This window comes from Ipomoea nil, unplaced genomic scaffold (genome assembly GCF_001879475.1).
Source record: "Ipomoea nil cultivar Tokyo-kokei standard unplaced genomic scaffold, Asagao_1.1 scaffold3314, whole genome shotgun sequence".
Lineage (NCBI taxonomy): Eukaryota > Viridiplantae > Streptophyta > Magnoliopsida > Solanales > Convolvulaceae > Ipomoea > Ipomoea nil.
Window position 1 is genome coordinate 6,126,617 of NW_017619742.1, and position 14,927 is coordinate 6,141,543.

At 38.5% G+C, this 14,927-nt stretch overlaps 1 protein-coding gene across 1 annotated transcript; it reads left to right on the forward strand.

Annotated features, from left to right (window-relative positions):
* Nucleotides 1–4,831: 4,831 nt before the first annotated feature.
* LOC109169505 lies at nucleotides 4,832–10,180 on the forward strand. Its single transcript, XM_019318377.1, has 8 exons — nucleotides 4,832–5,185; nucleotides 5,813–6,036; nucleotides 6,230–6,300; nucleotides 6,792–7,013; nucleotides 7,150–7,276; nucleotides 8,057–8,382; nucleotides 9,115–9,259; nucleotides 9,923–10,180. Exons 1-8 carry the CDS (start codon nucleotides 4,873–4,875, stop codon nucleotides 10,169–10,171), a joined length of 1,677 nt encoding a protein of 558 aa, XP_019173922.1. The 5' UTR covers nucleotides 4,832–4,872; the 3' UTR covers nucleotides 10,172–10,180.
* Nucleotides 10,181–14,927: the final 4,747 nt, after the last annotated feature.

The window sequence follows — 14,927 nt, forward strand, 5'->3', positions numbered from 1 at the left end:
AAATCCCAAAACCCTCAATTTTTCCCTTCTTCCCTCTTCTACCCGTGTGCACCAGCCGAAACACCCCCTTCCCCACCACCCGTCGGATTCCTGTCCCCGCCGAGACTAAGCCGCCGCCGCTGCTTCTAGCCACCACCGCTGCTTGGAGCTTCGCCGCCGTACCGAGAAGCCGAAGCAGCGAGAGAGAGAGAGAGAGAGAGAGAGCAGTGAGAGAGAGAGAGAGAGAGAGAGAGAGCAACGCGAGAGAGAAGAAGAAGGAAGAGTAGAAAAAGCCTTGGGTCTTTTTGTTGAGCTTTGGGTCATCTTGCAACCATGCCTAGGAGAACAAGTTTGGCAAAGAAAGTGGAATGGGTGGATGCCCATTATCTCGTTTTGGAAGGTAAAGCTTTTGACCCAGAATTTTTTCCAAGTTCTTTGTTAGATTTGTTGAGATATCAAGGTTTGTTGGATGGGTTTCTCGCCATAAGGGCCGAGACATACCCGAGCTTAGTTAAGGAGTTTTACCGTCCCATGGTTGTGGCAAAAGATGGAGGAAAGCTAGAAGTTACCTCTAAAGTGAGAGGCGTGAAAGTTGTTTTGTCTTAAAAGTGGCTAGCTCAGCTCTTAAATTTAACCGCTACGGGAGTTTCACGGTACAGTGGTAACTCTTGGATTAGTACGGATACCATGGGGTACCGGGACTACTTGAGCTATCTGTTGGGTCGGACTAGCAGTTTCACTCAAGCCTCGAGACCGGAGAAGAAATGGTTGTCTGCCGAGCAAAGAATTTTGGTTATGCTTGTGTCGGATTGTTTGTTGCCCAATAACAACAAAAGTCGGTTGTTGGGAAGGCTAGAGTGTACCTTTGCCTTCTGTTTGAAGAACATGGTGAAGTTTAATCTGCCTGCCTTGATGTTGCAACACATGGTCTTTTGCCGAGACCACAACCGGAAGAGCCTACCGTACGGGATGGTTTTGAGTTGGATCTTTGCCAGGAAGGGTGTGAGTGTTGATGGTTGTGTACCGAAGCCCGTAGGTAAAATGGTGTTGGATGCCACCAATCTACGGAGTTGCAACTTGTTCCAGTTGGATGACGGTGACTATATCATGCTTGAGGAAGTTGCCAGGAAAACCCCCGAGGAGAGAGACGAGTTGGTTGTTGAGCTCGAGATTCCTGTCGGGAAGTTGAACCTCGCGGTTAAGTGTTTAGGAGGTGATGTGGGGGACGATGAAGAAGAAGACCAAGAGGAGGACGCGGTCGTTGGAGCAGCTACCGGGGTTGAGGAGAGTGACTCGGAGAGTGAAGAGAACCGGAGGAGGAGAGAAGCCCGAACCAAGAGAGAGCACGATGCTATGTCGCACGAGGAACGAGTGGTCACCCTTCTACGCCAGCAAAACAAGATGATAGAAGAGGGCTTTGCCTTTATGAGGACGCAGTTCGTTGCAGTTCATTAGAGGTTGGATCAGATAGAGGCCAGCTCGAGCCGAAGAGGAGATGATGAGGAGTCCGATGAAGACACCGAAGAATCGGAGAGCGAGTCGTTCTAGTGTGGTGTCGTGGTAATCCTGTCCATCTTTCCTTAGCTTGTTGTTACCTTTTTACGTGTTGCTACCGTTTGCTTGTTGCCTTGTTGGTTGCTTTGTGTGTTCGTTCTTGTTTGATAGTTGTGTTGAGTAGTTAGCTTTGTGGGTTGTACTAGGAGCTAGTGGTTTAGAACTTTGGTGTTGGTTAGAAGATTGGTGGTTGTGTTTGGCTTAGTGGTTGATATGCTCAAAGAACCCCGTTGGTTATTTCTTTCAACCTTTCAATTCTATGATTTCTTTCTTGTTTTCGGTATCTTTTGAATCCTTTAAGTTTTTACCAAAAGGATATTCTTGACTGTCTTGTCACATTGTTGATCCGTTTTACCGTGTTGTTTTTAATTCGTCGTACCCAAGCTTCGGGGACGAAGCTTGTTTTAAGGGGGAGAGGATGTGACACCCAGTAAATCCAAATTCTATTTAGGGATTAATTAAGTAATTAATCCTAACCTAATTGGTAATTTATTCTTTAAATTCCTAAAAATTCAATAGTCGAGGACTAGTAATTGACTAGTCAATCTAAGTCAGTGGGTTGTACCCTATGCTTCATGAATAGTTCCCTTGTTCCCTTACACTTTTCCATCTTAGTAAGGGTAATAAATACATTTCACCTCAAGATTTTATTCCAAGCTAACCTAGAGTTGCCTTTCATTCTTTCCTTAACACACTCAAAACAAGAGTTACTCCTTCTCTCTAGAATTTAGCTAGCTTCTTCTTCAAGCCAAGTTTGGGCATCCCAAGATCTTCCAAGTTTGTCTCCAAGATTCCACCTTTCCTACTCTGAGCATCTAGGAGGGTAAGATCTTTGGTCCTTTAGTGTTTTTAGTGCTTTTAAAGGTATCTTTTTCTAAAGATGAAATCTTTATGGTCTTTTGGTGTGTTCTTGAAGTTGGTGTTGAAGGAGAGTCTTGTTAGAAGCTTGTTAAAGTGTAAAAAGTGAAGGTTTAAGCTACAAGATGTAACCCATGCTTTACAAAATTTATTTTACTTACCTATATGATGATTTCTTGACTCCTACTTGTGATTTTGCTATGAAATGTGAGATTTGATGCATTGTCTTGTGGGAATGCATATCTAGAGCTTGTTATTAGGGTTCTTGTATGCCATTACTTGGCTATTACTTTGATTCAAGTCATGTTGTTGTATTCTGTGAGATTTTGGATGTTTTGGACTTGGTGTTGAAAATCCCCGAAGGGATCATTTTTGATACAGGGCATGTACCCGCGGGCGGAACGGCGTGTAGGGCTCCACCTGCCACCCCACCCGCGGGGTACAAGTGTGTTGTGGGATGGTTCCCGCTGGTGGGTCCACCCGTGGCCCCACCCGCGGGTACATATATGTTGGTTGTTGGAGATTTGTTCCCCGTGATTCTTTTGACTCGGTAATTGATATTTTGATTCCCCGATGTTCTTTTGCTGGGCTATTTGAGTGTCTTCTTGATGTTTCGTATGTCTAGAACTATATGGTAGGAATCCATGTAGGTTTTGGTGTCTTGAATCGTGCTAAGTGTTCAACCTTGTGATTCGTTGAACCAAGATGAGTCTTGTGTGTTCTTCGGAACTATGTTTTGTTTACTCGTTTGATAAGCATGCTAGTTCGGTGTTGAAATGCTAGCATGTGTGGTTTGTTTTTTCCTATTGTGGATGATGACTTGTGTTGATCATCGTTGTTGTCGGATTGTGATCTTTCCCTTGTTGAGTATGGTTTCATATCTTTGTTGTGATCCATTGATTGATGGTGTTGTGTGTGTTGGCTGTACCTAGATTGCACGATTAATGGAATGGGACATTAGTCACCAAGGTACGGCAGTGGTCCTCGTGGTGGCCATGACGTGATTATGGAGTTGTGACCTGTGTGTCGGGTTCACGTGTTTTGGGGGGCTTCGGTCGTGTGTTGTGATCAGTACCCTCGTGTACTATGAATTGGTAGAAATTGTTGGCTGTTGTTGGTGGGGGAATGACGGTTCCCGGAGGCATAAGGTTGGACTTGAATGTACAGGGGTCTTGGAGGTAATGGTTGGAACTAGCTATAAGGTTGGGGATAGCCATAAGGTTGGAACCGGGCATAAGTTTGGAATGTTGAATTCGTGATGAGTGATGTCACGAAGGCATGTGTGCTGATGTGTGTTTCTCTATTCGTGATGAGTGATGTCACGAAGGCATGTGTTGCCGTTGTGTGTTTCTCTATTCTTACTTGTTGAGTATGTCGGGTGGTATTCTACTGGGTGATGGTAGAATACACCTTGAGTTGTACTTGTGTTGTCGTTGTCATGTCTTGATGTGTTTCCTCTTGTCCTTGTTGTGAGTGATATTGAGTCTTTGCGGTTGACTTCTATCTCTGGCTTTGAACTGATCGATATATATAGTATTCCGTTTCGAAAATGATTTTGTATATACTATCTATGTATGATACTTGACGCGTATTGATGGGTTACCAGCAATATTCGCTGACCGGGCGTCGTCCCATTTCCTTATGTGCTTTTCAGGTCCTGAGTAATCGGCGAGCGCGTTAGAGATGACTAGTTTAGTCTCCCAGACAGTTTTAGTTGTGTTTTGGGCTTGTGTGCCCCTTATGTTGAACAATACGTTAGATTGTTGATGATGGTTTTTGTCTGTGCGTTCACAATGGTGTGAGCGTGGCATAGCACTCCCTTTTTCTGGCCTTTTATATATATATATATATATACTTCTGCTGTGTTTTGCTTATGTTTGTGGTTAGATTATCTTGCATATTTAAGTTTAAAATGGCATGAAAACTACCTTGGTTTTGATTATTTTTAGAGCAAACCCTTCTAATATATATATATATATATATATATATATATATATATATATATATATATATATAAATTTTTTTATATTAATAATGAGATGTGTAATTTATAATGTGTTTTCTATTTGAATTATTTTATCAAATTAATTATGTTTCATATTTTGTTATGAATATTTTTATAAAATTTTTATGTGTTTTATTTTTCACTTATAACCAACAATATGTATGACTATATTTAATAAGTGTTTCATTATTTTTCATACTATCCCTTTTGTTTTTATGTTTTCACCCCCCACTAACAAAATTTTTAGATCCGTTAGTGCCTGATCCATTATTATATATATATTCTCATATGTACATAATTAATATCAACGGTGATTATGAGACGATGATGAAAAATAGATGAAGTGCATGGGAAGATCGAGTTTCTTTCTCCCAAAACAACTCTGTCAATTAACATGCAATCAACCTAAGCTAGCAACAATCTTCAAGATCGATCTGTTCTTTTATTTATAATAATAATGCGTGATCATCACCAGCATGGGAAATAACATGGTTTCATCCTCAGATCCGCCGCCGCCGCCCCCTCCTTTTCCCTCCGTCGACGGTACCTGTCCTGCTCCATCTTCTTCATGGCAGTTGATTAGTTACCTCGGATATTCATCCTCCTCCGTCGTTGCAGCAAAACCCACATATACACACATCCTTTTAGCCTCTTCCATCGGATTATTCATCGCCGCCGCCATGCATTACCGCCTCTGGAAATTCAGGGGCCAGAAAATCGTGCCCAGAATTAAAGTGCTGCCCGGATCCGGCCAGATCCTCAAGCTTGAAAGGTTCCCTCAATATGTAGGTAATTATTATTTGCAATTTGTCACTATTTCCGTCACAAAAGTTAATTAAGATGCCGTAAAATATATGATTATCGTCCCTAATAACCTGCCTTTATCTGTCACAAAAGATTTTTCAAATCCTCAAAGTGATTAGAAATGTTATTTTTCAATTTTCAATCACTAAAAGAGATTTATCGGATTCTCAAAGTGATTGAAAATGTCATTTTCGACTAAAAATCTTTGGTTTTCAATTACTTTTTGGTGAGTTAATTCCAAATGTAGTACTTGGACTATTATTATTTTCAATTTTAGGCTTGACTTTTAATATTGAATCCTCTCCAATTTTAATCCATTGTAAATTTTCGGTGTGTGAATGGCTAACAATAGGGCTGCTAGAAGGGTTTTGTTTCTCACTTGTGAGAGAAATAGTTGGCGCAATGGTAGATGGTAACGGTAAATTAAAAATAAGAAGGATTCAATATTTAATGACTAAATTTGATAGCTTAATGACTAAAATTGGAAATGAGTAATAATTAGAGAATTAAGTTTGAAATTAACTCTTTTTTGGTGGTCGAAAATAGCGAGTTTTTCAGTCGTTTGTGACGGATTGCTGATTTATGTTTTGGGTGAATATAATGTGGTTGCAGCTCGGCAGATGGGATTTGGTGACAAGAAAGAGTGTCCAACCTTATTCAAATTGGCTGCAGATTATATAATAAAATCAGGAGGGTGTGAGGAAGAAATATACAATTTCTTTGCTAATGAACCCGGAGCTGATTCCCTGTTTATAAAGCTAGTGGAAGAGTTGGAGAGGCTGATTCTTAGTTACTTTGCATTCCATTGGAGCCAAGTTTCCAATATGATTACTCAGGTATATGTGCCTCTAACAACCTTTGAAGGATCCCGGTTTTCCTTAACTACTATCAGGGCGGCAGGGCCGGTCCTGTGTATGTGTTGGGTTTAAACTTTATAAATAAAAAAGTAGTACAATAATAATGTCTTTTTTGATTTGGCAATTTGGGTAACTAATCCTTTTCCTAATTAAGGTGAATTTTTTTTTGCAGGTATTGGTCAGTGCTGATCAAGCTTCTGAGCCAAAAAAGAAGCTGAAAAACATTGTCATGGAAGCAACTAGGTAGTATGAATATGGATCATCAAGTTATTATGTCATTAACCAATTATACATCTTTGTTTGATTATTCTTCTTACATGTGGTACATTGTACAAAACTTTTAAAGTCCGGGGACAATTTTAGCCAAGTTGACTTGGAATCCAGTGAGAGTTATCTATTGGCCTTCTTGGTTTAAACATTCAATTATGGGCAACCTAGGTTGGTTTACCTTCTTGTGATCCTTTAACGGCTAGGGTCACAAGGTGGGAGTTACTCAGTGCACACCATCGGATAGTGGTTGTGAAGTTTACCCAGTACACACTCTTAATTTCTCTCTCACTAAAACAAATGTCTTGAACCTTATAGTCTAGGGTCATAAGTGCGAGACTCTTTTTAAGAAAAACATGTCTGATGTTGTAGCCCAAAAAGCAACTTTATTTTTGTACTGGTGATAGTTTAATGAGTTTGTGATATGTCATTAAGTTCTTTTCTTCAACATATATGTATGTATAAAGGGAGCAGAGATTTGAGAGGGTGACCAAGAATCTTAAGGTTGCAAGGGTGTTCAACACCTTAGTGGAGGAGATGAAAGCCATAGGACTTGTTTCTGCAGATGATTCCACGTGTACGGATGTGATGGTTCCCATGGCTCACAAAGACAGAAGCCCTGTCCTCCTTTTCATGGGTGGTGGCATGGGAGCTGGTAAAAGCACTGTTCTCAAAGACATCCTCAAAGAGTATGTAAGACCACATTAAAAACTAGCTAGCTAATAACTAGTGTCACTTAGCTTGCACATATATTATATATGTTGTTTTTATGTATGTTATTTGTGCCATGTAATTGGTTTTGGCTTTGGTTTTGGTTATATATAGGCCATTCTGGGTTGAAGCAGGAGGAAATGCAGTTATAATAGAGGCAGATGCCTTCAAAGAATCAGATGTCATCTATAGAGCTTTGAGTGATAGGGGCCATCATGACATGCTCCAAACTGCTGAATTGGTAGCACATAATACTTATATCTATACCAATATATAGGGTTGAGTTTTGGTGCAGCAGGGGTCATTGTGGCGGTGCGAATTGATCTGGACTATTAGATGCGCTTAGATCAACGATTAAAAATCAATAAAAATGAGAAAAAATACGGTGACAATTTTGTAATTTTCTATAATGACGGGTGCATTTAGATATGCTTGATAATGCACTTAGATATTCTTGATGGTGCTTTGAGTCCAAATGCACTATCAAGCATTTCTATGTGCACCACAGACACACACTTAGCGTACCATAGACCAACACTTTGTGATGTAGCACAAACTACTACTAAGTGCACCACAGACCACTCCTTCGTTCGTCACATACCAGCACTTAGCGCACCACAAAATTAAATTTGGTGTAGAAAATTATCAAAATGTCAGCATTTTTTCTTATTTTCACTTAATTTAAGCTAATCCAATGATCCAAATCAGTCTCCACCCCCACACCTGAGGCCTCCGTCGCATCTGATTTGATTTCTCTGATCTATATCTATATCTATATGCATGCTTAATTTGTTCTTTCGTTTAAGTAGTGTTTAAATTATTATTATTATGCCAAGCACTTTGTGCTCAGATGGCATGTAGTGACCTCTCATATGTGGGAGTTAGGAGGTCATGAGATTGAGCAGCCTCAGTAGAGGCGTTGTTGACTCTGAGTATATTTGAACAGATACTACAATGTAATAGAGTGAGTAGCATTCAAAAACAAAAAATTATTATTATTATTGTATATATTTTGGATCAGGTGCATCAATCATCAACGGATGCAGCTTCATCTCTACTAGTGACTGCGCTAAACGAAGGGCGAGATGTGATCATGGATGGGACTCTCTCATGGCTGCCATTTGTGGTGCAGACAATCACAATGGCTAGAAATGTGCACCGGCGGCGTTACAGGATGGGGAACGGCTACAAAGTTGAGGCAGATGGAAGTGTGACGGAGAACTATTGGCAGACTGATGATAATGAAGAAGAGGATCTAACTGATGGGAGTAGGAAGAGAAGGCCTTACAGAATTGAGCTGGTTGGGGTTGTTTGTGATGCTTATTTAGCCGTCATTAGAGGCATAAGGTACCTACATACTTTACATTCTAATTGTTCATAAATTAATCTGCACTCGAAGCACACTTTTTGATAGTGACTGTGAATTTTTTCGTAAGCCAAAGCATGAAGAATGAGAGGTAACCTTATTAATCTTATTCGTTTGAGCCTGTCGGCTAATCTAAATCAGTTTACCTAGTGTACCATCAGGTAGTGAGTGCTCTAGATAATCACTAGGTTTTGAGTTTGACTTCTTGTCGAAGCAGCCTATTGACTTTCTTGATTTGAGCCAGTCAGCAATGGGCAACCTAAACTGATTTATCTCTTTGTGGTCTTTAATTTGTCGGTTAAGATTACAAAGCTGGATTATTTACCTAGTGCACATCCTCGGGTAGTGCTCTAGATAACCACAAGGCCAGTTTCAAGTTTGGCTCGTTGTGGGTGTTTGAGCTAGTTAGCTATGAGCAACTTATACTGATTTATTTTCTTGTGGTCTTTTTACTGATTAGGCCGGATTACAAAGCGGAGTTTAGTTAGTGCCTGAAATGTAATTAAATTAACAGTAGGATATAAAGTGAGATGATATTATATCTGAGGATTTCTAATGCTTTGCTCATAGGATGTTTTCTTTACATGCATGGCTTTCATCAAAAGTAGTTCAACAATAATTATGCTTGATTAGTGTGTGGATAGGATCAATTAAAGAAACATTATATTATCAAAGAACTTTATTTATATATTTGTTTATTTTGGAATGGACAGGAGAGCTATCATGTGTAGAAGAGCAGTGAGGGTGAATTCACAGCTGAAATCCCACAAGAGATTTGCCAATGCATTCACAACATACTGCAACCTAGTAGATGTTGCAAGATTGTACAGCACAAATGATCTTGAAGGCCCTACTAAGGTACATAACATAATCATCGGAATGGAGTCTTTTCTTTTTGCTGATATTGTCGATATTGTATGGCCCAAATTATTGGGTAGAGACTTGTAAAAAGTCAAGTCCAATAATTAGTGACTAAGGGATTATTAGATGAATGTCAGTAAGGGGCTAAGTCTAACATCTCTACATCTCAAAAATGTGGTAGCGGTATATAAGTAAATAAAATTATACATTTGTTTTTTGTTGTAGTTTTTTACATAGTGGTAAGTACTTGATCATAACAAGTGATATTAGAGTCAAGTCACGAGTTAAAAAACTGTACCATTAAGACTAGCAGATGCTAGAAGGGGGAATTGCTGGGCGGAGGCCAGTAAAGAAACAAGTCTAAAAATTGGTGGCTAGAGGGATTGTTGTACAGTTAAGACTGGCAGGTGCTAGGAGGGAAAATTGTTGGGGCCGGTAAAGAGCCAAGTCCAGCAATTGGGCAAGGGGATTGTTGGACGGAGGCCGGGTGAAGGGCAAATCCAACACCCTCCTCTCGAAAATGTGATAACGGTATATAAGAAAAAGAAAAAGTTACGCCTTCACTGTGAACTATAGCTTTTGACATAGTGGTAAGCGTTTGATTCTAACACAAATTACTGATATAGAGTATCGTTTTCCGTTGTATCGAAAAAATTGCAGCTGATAGGATGGAAGGACAAGGACAGGACACTACTGGTGGATCCGGACGAGATAGATGTGTTGAAGGTTGTGGGGAGGTTAAACGAGAATGCAGACTCCATATATGATCTTTACAAACATCCTAGTCCAGCTTATCAAAAAGGATCAGTGTGGAAGGATATTGTGTTGTCTCCTTCAAGGTTGAACATTCAAAAGGAGCTCAAATATTCTATCCAGAAAATTGAACGATCCAATTATCCAAAGCTCTAGCTACATACATAACAGACATATATATTTATAGTGTATTCTTTTATTTTAAATTTTTAAATCTCAGCTCGATCTATATATAAATTCATGCTTGGATCGAAGTGAACACTTTTCCTTTTTCCTGCTACATGTAAAACCAAACATTTGTTAAGTCTTTAGTTGTCAAATTTCTTTTCCAATACAATTTAGCTAGCTATCTTACATGATAATTGGTACTTCGGATTAATTCCCAATTTGATAAAATTTTACTTTTAGTCTTGAATTATTATTGCATTATCATATTTAGTTATGTTCTTTTAATTTTGTCAAATTACATCATTGACTTTTATTTGATTGTCACAATATAAATAGTCTTAATTTTAAAATTTTGTTATTCCACTCTTTAATAAATATGACTAATATGTAATTTAATCATTCAATTAAAAGAATTTATAAGAGAGAGAAAATTACATGCATGTTGAGGCATGCAAAAGGTTTGAATGATAAAATCATATGTTATTAATTAAATAGTGAAATAACAAAAATTTAGTTATCCTAATTTATATATGTTCATTCTTTTCTATGACAAACAAATAAAAGTGTGCCAAGACAAGACTTGAGGATGAGGAACATGAAGATGATACCTAGGGAAGTTGACATAGTTAGAAGGGAAAATAGGCCAACAACCAAGGATAAGGAAACCTCAGCTCAGCTGATTTTGTTAATTAGAGGGTATAACTAGTTGATAACATTAGCTATTGTAAAAAAGTGTTTGGTAATGTGTTAATTAGAGGGTATAACTAGTTGATAACATTAGCTATTGTAAAAAAGTGTTTAGTAAATTAGCTGTTAGCTGATAGCTGTTTGGTATAATTTCTTTTTTACAAAAAGCTAATTGAAAAAGTTGTTTGGAGTAACTTTTTGAATTTTAACATTTTAGAGTTGCAAAAAGCTAATTAACCAAATACTTACATTGATATTTTAACTAAATCAAACAATTAATAGTGGTTAAAGAAGTTAAAATTGACATATAGGCCAATTTTTTACCAAACAGGGCCATAGTGAAATTAATTACTTGCGGTTGCGGTTATGGGGCGCAAATTATATCGTGCACCGCGGTGCATGATCGATCATGCACCGCGCATCAAAACGACGTCGTTTTGTTTAATGATAAGAAACAGAATTTTCGCAAAAAATAACTATGTTCTTCAGTTTCATTTTGTATACACTGCAGTTTCAGTTCAACACAACTACAGTTTCATTTCGATATAACTACAGTTTCATTCAATATTTATACACTCAAATATGTGAAAATGTTATTTAATTTTATTTTATATACACTATAGTTTCATTAAAACACAACTACATGATCATTTCAATATAATTACAGCTTCATTGTACAATATACACTCAAATATGTGAAATGTTATTCAGTTTCATTTCATATATACTGTAGTTTCATTTCACCACAACTACATTATTATTTTGATATAACTGCAGTTTCATTTGATAATATAAAAATAATACGTGAGGCAGTGTCGGTTTAGACACACTGTAGTGTCACTCCGTTATAAGTGCAGAAACGACACCGTTTTAACGTGCAGTGCATAATCGATTATGCATCGCGGTGCACGATATAACGATTGGGTTATGGGGAGCAGTGGCGGACTCACAGGTCCAAATACTCATCGATCGCGGTAGCTAGCTAGCACTACTCAGAATTATATTTCATTCAACCCGGCCGCCGATATGATGTGATGTCGCATAACAATTGAATCTGAGCATCCACAACATCAGTGCCACCCTTTCGGGTGTATGTCAGTAATGGTGACTCGTTACATGCAATTGTTGCCAGAGGCGGACCTACAGTGGGGGCAGTGGGGTCAGCTGCCCCCACTCACCCCACCCACACCCCTTATATAACCTTTGTATGTATATGTGTATATATAGTACAAGTTTTAGTATTAGTATTATAAAATAGAGAAATTTTAACAAAGTTTAGCTTGGCCTAGTTGGATGAGCGTGTGGGTGGACGAAATGTAGGCCAGGGTTTGATTCTCCTCTATCTATTGTCAGCATTTCTTTTTCTTATTATTCCACTATTAACACTACCTTTTCACATTTTCACTATTATTAATAGTACATATTGCTTCAACACAATAATATAATCTTCATTTATATATTAATGATGAGTTGTGTAATTTATAATGAATCTTTTATTCAAATTATTTTATCAAATTGATTATGTTCATATTTTGTTATGAATATTTTTCTTTTCTTATTATTCCACTATTAACACTACCTTTTCACATTTTCACTATTATTAATAGTACATATTGTTTCAACACAATAATATAATCTTCATTTATATATTAATAATGATATGAGATGTTTACCCAAAAAAAAAAAAATGAGATGTGTAATTTATAATGGATCTTTTATTCAAATTATTTTATCAAATTGATTATATTCATATTTTGTTATGAATATTTTTATAATGTTTTGATGTGTTTTATAATTTTTTTATATCCAACATTATTTATGGATATACTTTTTAAGTGTTTCATTTTTTTTTTCTAATTATCAATTTTGCTAATATTTTGCCCCCGCTGCAAAACATTCCTGGGTCCGCCACTGATTGTTGCTGTACATATACCAAATTGATTATGCAAGGGACAAAGTTCTTGGTTAATATAATGCATGCGTAGTATGTTTTACCCATTCGAGGCCCTCAAGTGGCCTGGTGCTAGGCTTAAAATGGTTGCAGGAATTGAACTTGGAAAAGTGGCGCATATATGATTACGCCAACATAACCATGGAATTCAAATAGCAAAGCTGCAATATGGAATTATGATTGTGCATACATATATATCTATATCTACATATATATATATATATATATATATATATATATATATATATATATATATAGTTTGGTTCCATGAGAATAACCCTTTAGGTGTGAAGTGTGGACAAATCCTAATCATCAATCTAGTAGATCTAACGATTGAAAAATAAGAAAAAACACAATGGTATTTATGTAATTACAATTGTGCAATTAGAAACGTTTGAAAGTGCATTAGCATATAATAACTAACAATGCATTTTTTTCAAATGCATTGTCACAATGTTTCTAAATGTACTGCCAAGCATTTCCAAATACATATTAAATGCTCCATATGCAAGTGGTCGGCTTGATGTGGCGCGCTCTCGTTGGTCTACTCAATCAGTCGCTCTGCAGCTACACGTAGACTAATTGCTTAGGTGACATAGTCATCACTCTTAGACGCTATCAGCCACCTTCCTTGCAGGCACAAGTGGATATCCTTTACTTGTAGCGTAAGCTAAGCCCTCCAACTTACAAAGCGGGTCACGTAGCAGTCTGACCGGGTGGCTTTGGCGGGCTGACTGGGTGGGATATTGCCAGTGCGAAACCACGGGTAATCCTGGAGCATCTTTAACCATCACTAGGATTTTCATTCTTCACAGCGAGTGACGCAATCAGACACCAGCGATTGGGATCCGGCCGATTGTTGATTCTAGCGGACCGACCGAGTACTTCTCAGTAGACCGACCGGGTGGTCCTACGGGTAGTCCTTGTGCATATTTACCCACCAGTCATAATTAGATAAATCCCACCACATTTTTTCACTTTTTTTTAAAGACACTTTTTTTTATTAATCCTCCTCCAAAGAGGTCAGAGTCACTTTAGTTGATACATTCTGATGTGTGTGGACCAATGAAAGTTAGGTTGTAACACCCCTAAATTTCACAGTATTTAAAACTTATAAAATGAAGGTGAATTCATTGATTAAATCCCAAACAGAGCATGAAGCTATCCATGAGAGTCGGGGTGCTATGCCACACCTAGGTTTGATAACTTGTGCACAGGCTAGCCTAACTAAACATAAGAAATCCTCAAATTAATATTCAATACAATCCCAAGGCACGCAGGCTACTACTAACTAAGCTAAGTCCAATCAATGAACCGCAACTCATTCTTATCATATATGTTTGATCGCAACCAAACTATAGACCGTAGCCCTATTATTATAAATGTTTGATCGCAACCAAACTATGGACCGCAGCCCTATTAGTATATATGTTTGATGCAACCAAACTATGGACCACAGCTCTATTATCATAACAGTCGATTGTTCTCAACCAATCAAACTGCACGTATAGCCGACCGTTCTCAACCGATCGGGTTAATACCTGATTGTTCTCAACCAATCAGATAGTCATTATAACCAATTGATCGCAACCAATTGGGTCATCATGCACATCAACATCAAAGCCAATCAGCAAGTAACCCACATTAACACATAACAAGGGGAAATCATCAGGGAACACGTAATCCAACATAACTCACCCATAACAACTGACATTAATCCACCCACGACACTCCTACGGGATCATACAACTTCCTCCTAGGCCAACGGGATACCAATTCAACTCACATGCAACACACAAGACTCGATACATCAAACTAGACTCACAAACACCGACGGGGTACAACGGGGCACGGGAAAACACAAAACGGGACCAAACCGCACCACCCCGGCCACCTTCCAGCGGGTGGCCGGCGGGGGAAGACTTCACCCGCCGGGGGCGACGAGAATTCCAGCGGGTCGCCGGCGGCTGCCCACTGGAATTCTGGGCAGCTTTGGCAGGTAAGTGGTGGGGACTCTTTACCCCCCCCCCCCCCCCCCCACTGGAATAACACGATAGACATAAGTTTCCCCAACTTGGGGATTCCTCAATTAACACGCAAGACGGG